The sequence below is a fragment of the Typopeltis vanoorti genome, chromosome 7 (assembly GCF_054136105.1).
Source record: "Typopeltis vanoorti isolate ZY-2024b chromosome 7, IOZ_Tvanoo_1.0, whole genome shotgun sequence".
In the NCBI taxonomy this organism is placed as follows: domain Eukaryota; kingdom Metazoa; phylum Arthropoda; class Arachnida; order Uropygi; family Thelyphonidae; genus Typopeltis; species Typopeltis vanoorti.
Window position 1 is genome coordinate 6306218 of NC_143555.1, and position 14533 is coordinate 6320750.

The following is a 14533-nucleotide window of genomic DNA, read 5'->3' on the forward strand; positions in this document are numbered from 1 at the left end:
AAATATAAGTTCTACATTGATTCACAACCTGGGTCTAGCTCATGCTGATAAGACCTCAGTATAAGTCAAATTGGTCTGGGTAGTGACCACTTCCATACTGCCAACAGTATGTTGCAAAACAATTGATATGAAATCAACAGACTTTATATACAAGTAGGTCACTTTTTTTCACATGCAAATTATGTCTGCTCATACTAGGATAAAGGACTGAACAACATAATCTGCCAAGCGTAGTTAAATTACGATGATTTTTTTGGCTTATTTAAGCTCTTATTTAAAATTTTACACCATTATTAACTTCTGATCAACAACTTTCCTCCAAATTAATCTGTTATCTGTCAAGATTACAATATTATCAGAACTTGCATTTCTGTCTTTTAAGCCACTTTTTATTGTATTAATCCATCTATATCTTGGTCTTCCTCTGTTTTTTTCCCTGCCAATTTGGCAAAGAACACTTGTTTTGTAACTCTTTCCTCTCCCATTCTGTTTAAGTGAGATACCACCTGAGATTAGCTCTATTAACATATTCCTGAATGCTAACAATGGCAAGTTCTTTCCTAATATCTTCATTTTTAATGTGATACTACCATTGATGGCATCCATTTGCTCTACTATACTTTCTTAGAACTCTCATATCAGAGAGCTCCAGTCTTTGAGCAATTGTTTTATTTCTAAATCAGATCTCAGATCCATAAGTTAAAATTGGTTTGAATGATGTCCTGTATATAGCTAATTTAGTGTTTTTGACTAATTTTTTTTCTTATTCCATATAAATTTATTCAGTTGACATATATTTCAATATTTACTTTACCATGTTCACTAAAAATTGTGCCTAAATAACTGAAACGTTTTACTTGTTCTATAGGATCACCATTCAAGATACAGTTTGTGTTCCATGTTTCTGTGTATTTTCATTGTTCTTTGACTTTTTATTGCTGATTTTTCATACCAAATTTATTACAAGAGTTATTCGATTTAGTCAGGGAATCCTGGAGACTTGAACTGGATTTATTCAGAAGTATAATGTTATCTGCATAAAATAAAGATCTCAGATTAACACAGCCAATTTCAATATCACTTTTCTTCATATGATCCATATAGATAATGAATAACAGTGGAGATAATGTGCACCCTTGTAAAATCAGGTATACGACAAACACACCTGATTTTACATCAAACCATCTTCTTGTACCTCCTTCAATTCTAACTGCCGACAATACAGCATGTACACGTCACAGAGAGAAAGTGAAACAATACAACTGTAATGGACAAAAGATCTAAAGTCAAAAGATTTGGCACCCCTTGAATGTTGTAAAAAATAAAATAAAAAATTACAGCTATGTAAGAGTTGCTCTTAAGATGTCTCCCAAATTTTTGGCAAATTAATGCAACCGTATTTGTTCAGGTTAGGAGAATTCTTCATAGCCATGATTAACTCAAAAAATAATCTTTAGGATCTGTAACAACTTCTAAATAGCACATTAATTTTCTTCCATCTAATCCTGAGTGAAGAGGTGTCCAAAGTGTGGTATGCCAGTCCTGACTTGCCATAATAATGGTAGCGAATGCATTTGGGAGAGGGGGAGTAGAACAAGAGGCCATTGCCGGAAACTGTATAAGGAGGGTGTGAGCAAAGGAGTGAGAAGCAGGTTCTTTGCATGGAGGGTGGTTGGTGAGTGGAATGCACTGCCTGAGTGTGTTGTGGATGAGCATTGTATGCGATAGTGAGTACCTTCCACGATGGGTCTGACTCCATGGAGGTCAAATGTTAATAATAATTTTTTATGTTCTTCCAGGCAGATGTTAACAGATCATCCTGTCTTCCCATAGTAGGCCAAGTCAAAGTCACAAGGAACTAAATAAACTCCAGGGTGTGCTAGAGGATGAAGTTCATCCTTAGGTAAGCAGATCAGAGTTGCTCATTTAACATTAGATTTGAATGTGGTGCAAAGGTCATGTTTCATTACTACTTTGACTATCTAATACATCTCTTGCATAGGTAACAGAAATGGTAATGTTGTGTTCCTGCATATTAGAGGGAGAAATAATGAGGCTATGTAGTATTTTATCTATTTTGTAGGAATTGTAGCCATTGGTCAAGAAAGTATGGTACAGATATTCGAGTTCTGTGAACAAAGCTATATCATTAGAACACACAGTTCTTTCTCTGCATGTAAATATTTTTAAAATGCTACACTGTTGGTGTGGATGATGCGAGTGTTTATATAGATATCTATCTGTAAATGGAAAGATAGCGATTCATCTGAAAGGCAGGTGACTAATGTGTCAAGAAAAGGCAAACAGTTATTAGATTATTTTTCTAATATGAAGTGGATTTTGGAGTGTTGGCTGTTTAGGTAGGTGCTTTGAACTCATTCACAGTTAGGAACCACTGACTGACATCCCTACTAACTACACTCTTGTTCTGTTTACAAGGATGGCCCACAGTTTTCCCACCACCAGACCTGTTCTGAAAAATTTCCTCCGTATTAATCTTGTAAACAACCTTCAGTAATTTGTATTTCTCAATCATATCACCCCCTTTTCTACCTATCAACCAATTTCTGTAACCACAAATCTTGAAGATACTCTCATAAGGTTCATTCCATAGACCTTCCACCATTTTAGATACTTGCCTCTGGATCCTCTCCTCATCTCCAAGAAACTCTGGTGACCAGATCTGCTCACAGTAGTCAAGATAGGGTCTTACCAAGACCCAATAACTTGCTAGTCATGGTATTCTTCAGTAACCAAGTAATCTGGTGAGCTGCATTAGTCCCTTTTGTAATATGTCCTCTAAACTTTAATTCCTTACCCACTAACATCCCCAAATCATCAGTTTCCTGGAGTACAGTCCCATCAATATGGTATACAGCTGGTAATCTTTTCATCCCAAAATGAATAACCTTACACTTTGCCACGTTAACCTGACATCCATTCTCCTTTGAGCAAATTGTCTATCAAAATCACCATGCAAAATTTTAACATCTGTATTAACTATTCTTCTTCAACCTTCTGGTTCTGTTCACTGCTGGACGAAGGTCCCCATGATTTTCCAGATCACTCGGTTTTCTGCTTCTCCCATCCATCTCACTCTTGCAATTTGTTCCAGTTCATCTCCCCCACCTTCTTCTCGGTCTTCCTCTTTGTCTTGCTCTGTCCATTGGTCTCCACTCTGTTCTTTTTCTAGTCCATCTCCTGTCACTGCATCTGGCAATATGGCCAGCCCATCTCCACTTAGCCTGTTTAATGTATTTTACAATATCCATAACACCTGTTTGAGATCATATCCAGATATTTGTCTTCCTATCTCTTAATGTTATTTTTAGCATACTTCTTTCCATGCAATGTTGTGGTATTCTTCAGTATTAACTATTACTCTACCCAATTTTGCATCATTGGCAAATAACTGAATAGTTAATCTCAGATCCTTTCCTATATAGTTAATGTATAAATTAAATAGTAGTGCCCCAAGAAAGGAGCCTGGTGGCAAGACACTAGTCACAGACCTATATCTGGACTACTCCCGAGTAAACTACTCTCTGATATCTCTCCATCAATCACCATCTTATCCACCTCACCAACCCTATATCTATCCCCATGTGCTGCAGGTTTATTGATTATAAACCCATGTGGTACTCTGTCAAAAGCCTTTGCAAAATAGAGCAATATTACTGTAACCCCATTATCCTTATCCAACTCAGCTGTCCCTGTATCATAAAACATGAGTATGTTATTGAGGCACAATCTACCCTTCACAAAACCATGTTGCTCCTCCATATTATATCCCATTTCTGTCTATCCATTACTAAATTTTTCTCTTCAACTTCCCCATTACCTTGGCGACAACTTCTGATATGCTGACCGACTGGTAATTTGCTATATAATTCTTGGAGCCTCCTTTATGCAGTGGAATTATTTTCCCCCCTCTTTCCACTCTTTGGGACTAACTTAGAGGCAAAGGCTTAGATTAAACAAGTGGTCAAAGGCACTGCCAATTCTCTAGCACATTCTCATAAAACTCGACAGGGTATACCATCTAATCCCATAGCTATATTCACATCAGGGTTCTGTAATATGATATGCACCTCCAGTTAATTTACTTCAGTTTCTATATAAGCCTTTGCCTCTTTTGTTACTAATATCTCCACCTGAATGATATAGTCTTGCAAATTGTTCATTTAATGAATATACGTTTGCCTGATTCAGTTACTTCCCTCAGATTGGCATTCATTAAAATCATTTTGCAATGAACGTTCCACACATACCCCTTGCTTAACTGAAAATTCCACAAATTTAGCCACCTTCCAGATCAAGACCATATGATCACTCTCACCAATTGATGACAAAGTGGTCATATTGGTTATGGACAAAATGTCTGATGCAAGTACCAGATCTAGGACTCTCAAACCATTAGCACATTGAACACAAGCTGCTTCAGGTAATTACTCATTAGTAATGCATAAAATCCATTTTCTTCCTCTCATGTATCCTTTCCTCCTTCCAATCTACGTTCCCTTAGTAGAAGTCCCCAATAATAATTACCCTTCCTCCATTCATTGAGCTTATTTGTCAATGCATGCTATCCCCTCATCCTTTACATCCTCTGATCTACAGAAGCAACTAATGGTATATTTTGTTCTGCAATCCACTATCTCACAGTAGATAGCCTGAATTGTGCCATTTTCACTGACCTGCAGATGGATTGCTGCTCTCTTTGGTTACAGTTCATCAGTCATCATCAATAATACCACTCCCTCACCACTATCTTCTATCCTCCCTGAACACACTATACCCTTCACATTCTATCCCACTAACTATATCATCTTCTGTCAGCCATGGCTTACTAATGCCAATAACCTTTGGCAAGGATCAACTAATCAATGCCAAAAACTTCCCCTTTGTTTTAAATGCTTCTGGCATTAGTGTACATAAAGTGCAATAGCCCCCTTATGGCCACTGCTGTCCTTGTGCCTTATACTAACTATCCCATTCTGGTTTGTTACCAGTGGTTATAACAGGCATTTTATGCACATTCTTAAACTCATCTGCCTCACTGGTATCTGAGTACTCGCTCAACAGCTTCTTCCCTAAAAGCTCTAATTTCCCTGATTTTGCACATCCACTTTCACTTCATTCAACAACACTTATTCCAGACTCTGAACACTAAAACCACCGGATGCAAACCATCCTTGTACGAGTCCTTGCATTCAAACACACTCCACACTTCTTCCTCTGTGCATTTATCCCGCTTCTAATGCCAGGTCCATGTGATGCAATTGATGCAACTTTTGTTAGTACAACCCCCAACTAGCCTGTCATGGGTGAATGAATTTTTGACTGTCGCAGCTGCTTGTGTTAACAAGGCCAGTTTGCCTGTTCTGATGGGCGAAAAACCAGAGTTACTGGGGGGAAAAACTATCTCCATATGAGACCAGCTAACTCACCTTTAGTTGAAACAGACCAGATAAAAGGTTCCTCACATCATGGAAGGGGAATTGAACCCAGGTCTTTTTGACCAAAGAGCTTCGTCTATACCAACTGAGCTACAGAGGCTCATCCAAAAAACACACTCCACACATCAATAAATTCATCATTCCTCCTGAATAACCCACGCATTGACTTATTCAGTATTATGACTCTTCTCAGCTGAACTCTGTCATACCACTATCTTAACTCTCTCTCGCTCTTCTCTTTTGCTACTTTCAATAACTCTTTCATGACCCTCCTCATACCACACTTTTCTCCTTTCAAATCATTCATTCCAGCCAATCAACTCTTTCACTTGACCTATTTGCATTCTATTAGCCTTGCTAACACAATTAATTTTTGCACCTGGGAAGCATGATTTATTACTCTCTCGTCAATCACACTTCTTATGATAGAACTGCTGTACAAGACTTTCCTCCGCTCTTAGTCAAGCATTCCTTTCTCTTTCTTTTCTCTCACTTGATGTTATCAGCTGAACCAGTTGCCAGATGTTTCTGCATTCACTCCAGCTCATATTTCATCCTATGTATCACTCCACATAACCACACCATCTCCCTCATTACAGCCAACTCTGTATATTCTTTACAATCGTCATACTACTCTTTCAATCATCACTTTTACTCCTTCCCAATCATGTCACTTTTAATCTCTCTTTCAATCCTGTCTTCTGTTGCATCCATTTTCACACATATTTCTCTATCCCATCCACCACTTCAAGCCCTCAACCTCACTTGCACTTCTGATGCTCACTTTCGTAGTATTTTTTTGGCACACTCTCCCACCACTATCACTTTCAAACCAAAGTCCATTCACCTTCAGTAGTGCATACATCTCACAGACATTGGACTGAATGAAGTTCCTCTGGTTGAATTCTTTAAACAATGATGCACTGGATACCATTATTCTGCTTTGCATCAGGGCCACATTCCAAGTGATGTAACTTACCATGCAAAAAGACAATATTTAAATTTAATCTATATTTAAATAAAAATTTTAACTTAAATCTAATTAACACAACACAATCTAGTTCTAATACAATTTTTTTAAACTAATATCGCTATTTTTTCTAAACTAAACAACTTAGCTTTTGGAGCTCTGTAAACACAGGTCTACTATGAAACACCACCTATCGCCACTGTTTAAAAAAACTTTCGACGATGCTGGAGTCACAGGACAGCCTGTTTGTCTGGACTGGTGTTTAAGATAGTGGAGAGATTTAATGATGGCTAAGATCCGAATTGGGTTGATGATGGCAAGATTCTCTGAGGGTGAGAATAAGTTTAGTAAGATGAAGACACGTTTACAATATGACAGAGATACTGGGAAATAAATATACAGTAATATATTAGATTTTCTAATGCCTCTGACAGACTGTAATATGAAAAACTGGTATTTAAATAGAGCGCACCATGTAAATTAATGAACTGGACTGGCTGTCTGATAGGTATTAACAAGTTGTGCATGGAGGCAATGTCCTGAAAGATGATGGGGAAGTGTTAAGTTAGGTAATGATAATGGGAAAAGTTGAAATGGAAATAAGAAGTTCTCTGCAGATTATGTGAAGATGGGCAAAACTGATGTTCTGACTCTTGATTTGACAGGATTTGAATGAACTGTTATTGGCAGATGAACAGTCACTAAAAAATTTTTAATGTTTTAGTTTTTTTTTTTTTTTTTTTTTAATGTGAATTCCACTCACTTTAGTAGTTATAAACCTACTGTACATTTTTGAACTGTGCACAGAGTCCTTCTTTTGAGACCATTCAAACAGGAAACTTTTCAGGTCTCTTTAGGCCTCCACTGGGCAGGATGGAAGTCGCACACTAAGGGTAATAAAAATTGTTTACTACCTAATGGCTTTCACAAATATTCATGTCCATAAAATTCTAATCTACAGCCTGTTGGCTGGAGAGTGAGAGCAGGTCAGAAGTGTAAAGTATAAATAGTAAGATCTTGAAATATGGAAAGCAAGGATTGCATGTAGAATATTCAATAAGTGAGAAAGTAGGAGTGTAGGAGACATTAGATAATGACCTCCTCCACCATAATATTACTCGAGCTTTACTGCCTTCATAGGTTAAATTCTTTGATAAACTGCTCATTGAATACTCTCATTATTATCCAACGAATTTTCTTTTTCCTTTATAAATACTTCAGAATTCTGGTAGTAAGACTTATATGTTGGTTAGACATAACTGGTAATTAATTTACGGAATTAACAACGCATATGAAGTATTTAATTAAAGATAACTTTAATGAATCACTTCTATATTTCGGCAATGTCACATTGCCATCTTCAGGAACATAAAGATATGGTACATGCACTAAGGAACTAACAAAGCAAATGAGGAAGAATGTAAGAAACTCATTTGCTTTGTTAGTTCCTTAGTGCATGTACCATATCTTTATGTTCCTGAAGATGGCAATGTGACATTGCCGAAATATAGAAGTGATTCATTAAAGTTATCTTTAATTAAATACTTCATATGCGTTGTTAATTCCGTAAATTAATTACCAGTTAAATACTTCAAAAGCTTCCACATGAATTATCTTTATTAAAAGTTATTATTATTCAGGCCTCCATGGAAGCAAGAGACTCATCATGGGAAAATCCTTCTTAGGAAACAAAGTATCATACCACACTTGAACTCATTGACTGTTCTTGCTCTAACCACTCTCTTAAGTAATGCATTCCACAGTTCAACCACCAGCTTCCTTTCATAACTTCGATGGATGGACCCTTGTTATCGCTCCTTCCCACTGTTCCACCAAGCTAAAGAACTCCCCAATGTCTACCCTGTAACTGCGTCTCAAGAGTTTAAAAGTCTCGATCATCACCTCTCCTTCTTCTATCCAAACTCTGCAGTCCACATTCCCTCAGTCGATCCTCGTAACTGACATTGTACAGTCCTGAAACCATTCTTGTTATCCACCTCTGTACTCTTTCCACAGTTAATTTATCCCCTTCAAATCCTGGGGACCAAATTTGAGAACAACAGTTTACTTGTGGTCTGATAAGGGTATTATACAATGGAATGATAATTCTTATCTCTGCAGGTCAGCGTCCTTCTCAGTATTGCAGCAATCCTCTGGGTTACCTTCACCACCTTTGCAATATGCTCTCTGAATTTTAGTTATCAATCAACACCTCCAGATCTCTGTCTCCCCTACTTCCTCCAGTATAGCTCCTCCAATTGAGAATGCATCCTCCCATCAATGGATCCCAAACTTCAAGACTTTACATTTTGCTGCATTAAACCGACACCCCCATTCATTTGTCCATTGATCTAGTTTATTCAAATACTCTTGCAGGGCTGCCACATCTACACTATTACTGATAACTCTTACCAGCTTAAGATCATCTGCAAATAACTGAATATCCTCTTGCAATCCAATGACAATGTCATTGATATAAAGGTTGAACAATACAGGTCCCAGTACTGAGCTCTGTGAAATTCCACTTGTAATCTTCTGCCTCCTTGATATTATATCACCATACACAACTCTCTGATACCTATCAGACAGCCAATCCTGAATCCAGTGACTAACCCAACATCTAAACCCAAGGTGCTGCAACTTAAGTATCAGCTTATCATGTGGCACCCTCTCAAATGCCTTTGCAAAACCTAACAAAAAAATGGCAGTATATGCCTTTCCCTCATCAAATGCGCTTGTCACTTTACCATAAAAGGCAATCATATTACTAAAGAAAGAACGCCCCTTAACAAATCTATGTTGATTCTCATGGATAATATTATCCTCATCTGTCCAATGCTGTATATGGTCCCTCACTAATTTCTCCAAGACCTTATCAACCACTGATGACACACAAAATGGCCTATAATTAGACACTTCCAGTCTGCTAACACCCTTATGCAATTGTACTATCTTACCTTCCTTCCATTCCTTGGGTACCTTTCCTGTAGTCAGACTTTTATTGAAGAGCCAGGTCAATGGAGCTGTCAGTTCTTTAGCACATTCTCTCAAAATCTGTGGTGAAATACCATCCAGTCCCACAGCTTTACTGGTATCCAGAGTACTCAGTATTTGGTACTGAGTACTCACCTCTAAAATCCTGAACCTGCCCTATCCCTCTAGTATTGAAACCTTCTTCTCCAGGATGAAATACTCCAATAAAGTGCTCATTGAACAACTCCACTATGTCCTCTGTATCAGTCACTTTATTCCCATTTTTATCCCCCATGTCATTTTTCCCACAATCATTTCTCCTCCTGCTGGTTAATCTCTTCTCATACTCCAGTTTTGCCTTCCTCACCATACTAGTCCCTCTCCTGGCCTGCATCTTATATTCTTTGCATATCTGCTCTCCACCCCTCTCCTTATATCTCTTCCATGATCTCTTTTTCAACTGCAGTTCCTGTTTGATATTGTTTGTCATCCACTTTACACCAAATAGTGTCTGCTTCTTCACTCGTGGAATACAGCTTACTATTGCTGCTAACAAATATTCCTTCACAATTTCCCAAGCACTAATGACAACCTGGCCTTCCAATTCTGCCCTCTATGGAACTGCACTAGTTGATACCTGCGACTATTATAATCACCTACCTTATAATTCCACATACGTTCCCTTTTCTTTCATACTTCTGCATGTCTATTCATCTTCCAAGTAAAAAAAAAAACATGCCCACTCTCTCCAACTGGTGGGAGAGATGTCATCTCACTTATTATCAGCTCTTCTGATGCTATGACTAAATCCAAAACTCTTGAACCTCTTGTTTCCTCAAGACATGTCCCTCAAGAATTCTAGAAATTCCATCCCCTTATTACTACATACATTTTCCTCTTCCTAGCTTATACTGCTGTAGTTAAAATCTCCCATAACAATCATTCTTCTTGCACTTGCAAAGCTCAACTGCGTAAACATCTCCTGCTCCTTGCCCTCTGTGCTTCTTGATTTGTAGAAACACCCCAATAAATATCCTGTCTTGGCCACTTCTACCTCACACTATATGCTTTTAAAACCATTAGTGTCACTGCCTTCCAAAGCCTCCACTCTTAGAGTACATAAGTCATCACTTATCATAAGCAGTACTCCACCACAACCACGTTTCCCCCCCTATCCTGCCGAAAAACGCTGAACCCTGCTACTTCTATTCCTGTTATTACATCATTTTCCATCAACCACATCTCAGAGATCCCAATAATCTTTGACCAGGCTGATGCTATCAGCGCCACCAATTGATCTCCTTTATTTCGAATACTTTTGACATTAGTATAAAGCATAAAAATGTCACTGCTTCTGTACCTATCATTATTCCCTCCAGACTCCACTGGACTCAGTGTTACCTGATGTCATCCCCCTTCCCCCATTCCTACAAGAGGCCACCCCTGCTACCATCCACCCTGGTAGCAGGGGTGGCCTCTTGTAACCATCCTGCAACCATCCACCCTGGGAATTCTTCCATTTTCCAGTTTTCCATTCTTCTTCTATATCTTCATGAATGTTGGCTTATTTTAGGTAATCCATTAAATGTGATAGATATAATATTTTAGTGTTTTCTTCTTGTAAAAGATATATTTTATAGACTTGTTCTATTTTTGTTTTTTTTTATTTACTTCTTTTCTCCATTTTGTTAGTATTTCTATTTTAGAAACTACTAAATAATGATCTGAAAATATTTCATTTCCTCTGTAAGCAATGCACATCTTACATGTAAGGTAGTTTATGATTACTAATGTAATCAATTATATATCTTGTTCCTCCACCATTCCAAGTGGTTTTATTTATATTCTTATTTCAAAAACGTATTATTTTAAAATTACTGAAAATGTAAAAGTAATAGTTCATTGCCATTACGCAAATTTCTCCATATTTAACTAAAACATTTGGGATGGGATTTCCAACTCCAGCATTACAGTGTCCTGCTATTAATATACAGGTTTATTGCATTTATTCAACAGTTTTTGTAGTTTTGTATTTGATATATTTCTATGAAAAATCTCATCTACATTAATCCGGTTAAAAACACTTAACATGTCTCAATTATGCCCCTCCCTCTTCCCATCCATTAGACTAATTTACGTTCCCCAATCACCTCTAAACCCTTTCCAACAAATCTTCACCCATTTGAAAACCAGTGAGCAAATCTCTGCCCAATAATCCATATGTAATCTGATCAAACCCCTATACAATGGAAACATCCTTACCTCTACATCTCACTATCTTTACCTTCATCATCATAATCTAATATGTTGCCCTCACAATTTTAGCAAACTGTTTCAAAAATGTTAAGCCCCTACCCACTATAATCCTCAGCTTCCTCACTTCCTCCACCTCTTCTAAGATATCCTTCACCAATCTTAAGTTTCTTTGGTTCCAGAACTCTTCACCAATCTTAAGTTTCTTTGGTTCCAGAACTTTAAAACAATGAACTGGCAATCCTATTTACTTGCTCACTCGCCAGGGCTTTTGCAAAGCTACATCTGTTCTATTCTGCATAGTTCTTAACTTTGCATCATCAGCAAACAACTGTGTATCACCACTCAAACCTTTCCCAATGTCAATAATATACATGTTAAACAGGAATGATCCCAAAATAGAATCTTGTGGCACATCACTAGCAATTTTCCTGTTTTGGGGTATTGCATCCCCATACACAATATTCTGATACCCATCAGACAGCCAATCTCCAATCTAATCCCATCCTTTTCAATGTAACTATCAGCCTACCATGTGACAATCAAAAACTAAGTATATCACTGTGTATGCATTTCCTTTGTCCAATGCATCTATCATTGCATATTACATTAATAAGTAACATATCTAAAACATTATCATTCAGCAAATCCATGATGTCTAATAAAGAGAATGCTGGCATACTGATGTAAACTCAATTCTGGATCTTTATCCTCTCCAACAATTTAACCACAATGCTGCAGAAACAGATTAGCCTATAATTTGAAGCTTTAGTCTTATCACCTCTCTCTCTCATGAAGCAGAACAATTTTGTTCTCCTTCCACTCCTCTGGAACTTGGCCCAATCTAAGACACACAATACCTACCATACCTTTTCTTAAACTCATTCACTGATGAAGCACCCACAACCACCTCTCTGGCAGCTCATTCCACACATTCATTACACTCCAAGCAAAAAATCTAGTCCTAACTACCTTACCAACCACACTCTTACACAACTTCCACTGGTGATCACTTATTCTTTCCCTTTTTGCCATGTACTGAAGTCTTCAGTGTCAATCCTATAAACCCCCTTTAATAACTTAATTGGTTCTATCATGTCTCATATCAGCTAATTTTTGAAGTCTACAGACCATCAATCTATTCTCATAGTGACATTTCACAGACCTGCCACAATCTTTGTCACTCGCCTCTAGATCCTCTATAACTTCTTCATCCCCATGGAATCCGAGTGCAGATATTATTATTATTCAGGCCTCCATGGAGTCAAAAGACTCATCGTGGGAGGTCCTTCCTAAGAACATAAAGTTTGTCAAGACTCATTGAGGGGAGGCCCCCCAAGAAACACAAAGTCTATCATACCACTCTTTAAACTCATTGACCGTTCTCGCTCCCACCACTCCATCAGGCAATGCATTCCAAGGTTCAACTGCCCTCCACGCAAAGAAACCACTCCTTACCCTCTTGCTCACAGTTTCCTTTCGTAACTTCCAGGGATGGCCTCTTGTCATAAATTCTTCCTGCTGTTCAACCAAGCAAAAGAACTCCCCAGTGTCAACCCTGACCACCTCTCAACAGTTTAAAAGTCTCAATCATATCACCTCTCCTTCTATCCACCAAACTCTGCAGTCCACATTCCCTCAGCCGATCCTCATAACTATCCTTGTACAGTCCTGAAACTGTCTTTGTCATCCGTCTTTGTATCCTTTCCACAGTTAATTTATCCCCTTCAAATCCTGGGGTCCAAATCTGAGAACAATAGTCCAAGTGTGGTCTGATCAGAGACTTATACAACGGAATGATAACTCTCTTATCTCTGCAGGTCAGTGTCCTCATAATTGCAGCAATCCTCTGTGTTACCTTTACAACCTTTGCAATATGTCCCCTAAACTTCAGGTTTCTATCAATCATCAACCCCAGATCTCGTCTCCCCTACTTCCTCCAGTATAACTCCTCCCATAGAGTATGCAGCATTCCATCAATGTTTCCCCAAACCTCAAGACCTTACATTTTGCTGCATTAAACTGACACCCCATTCATTTGCCCATCTATCTAGCTTATTTAAATCCTCTTGCAGGGCTACCACATCTGCACTATTACTAATAATCCTTCCCAGCTTTGCATCATCTGCAAACAACTGAATATCCCCTTGCAACGTCATTGATATAAAGGTTAAACAATATAGGTCCTAGTACTGAGCCCTGTGGGACCCCACTTGTAACCCTCTGCCTCCTTGAAACTGCTTCACCATACACAACTCTCTGATACCTATCAGACAGCCAATCCTGAATCCAGACCCATGTGCTGCAACTTAAATATCAGCTTATCATGTGGCACTCTGTCAAATGCTTCGCTAAGTCTAAGAAAATTGCAGTATATGCATTTCCCTCATCTAATGTCCTTGTAACTTTATTATAAAAGGCTAGCATATTGCTAAAACAAGAGCACCCTTTCACAAATCCATTTAGACTCTCACAGATAACATTACCCTCATCTGCCCAATGCTGTATACGGTCCCTCACTACTTTCTCCAAGATCTTAACTACTGATGACACACAGACTGGCCTATAATTAGACACTTCCAGTCTGTTACCACCCTTATGCAATGGCACTATCTTACCTTCCTTCCATTCCCTGGGCACCTTTGCCAAAGCTAGACTTTCACTGAAAAGCCAGGTTAAAGGCACTGTTAGTTCCCTAGCACATTCTCTCAAAACTCGGGGTGAAATACCATCCAGTCCCACAGCTTTACTGACATCCAGAGTACTCAGTATCTGAAACACACTCTCCTCCTGTACTTCTAAACCTCGAACCAGCCCTATCCCTCTAGCATTAAAACTGACCATAGTAGTCCACATGTGGCCTTATTAAAGCCTTATA

At 38.3% G+C, this 14533-nt stretch overlaps 2 protein-coding genes across 2 annotated transcripts in view; one reads left to right on the forward strand and one right to left on the reverse strand.

Annotated features, from left to right (window-relative positions):
• LOC150104464 (serine/threonine-protein kinase Tao-like) overlaps nt 1–14533 on the forward strand; it is a 713758-nt gene that overhangs the window by 600839 nt on the left and 98386 nt on the right. The window contains exon 24 of the mRNA XM_090395159.1: nt 1800–1903. Coding sequence (XP_090251285.1) covers nt 1800–1862 — 63 coding nt within the window. The 3' untranslated portion in view covers nt 1863–1903. The remainder of the gene's footprint in view (nt 1–1799; nt 1904–14533) is intronic.
• Der-2 (Derlin 2) overlaps nt 1–14533 on the reverse strand; it is a 106224-nt gene that overhangs the window by 73979 nt on the left and 17712 nt on the right. The window lies entirely within an intron of this gene.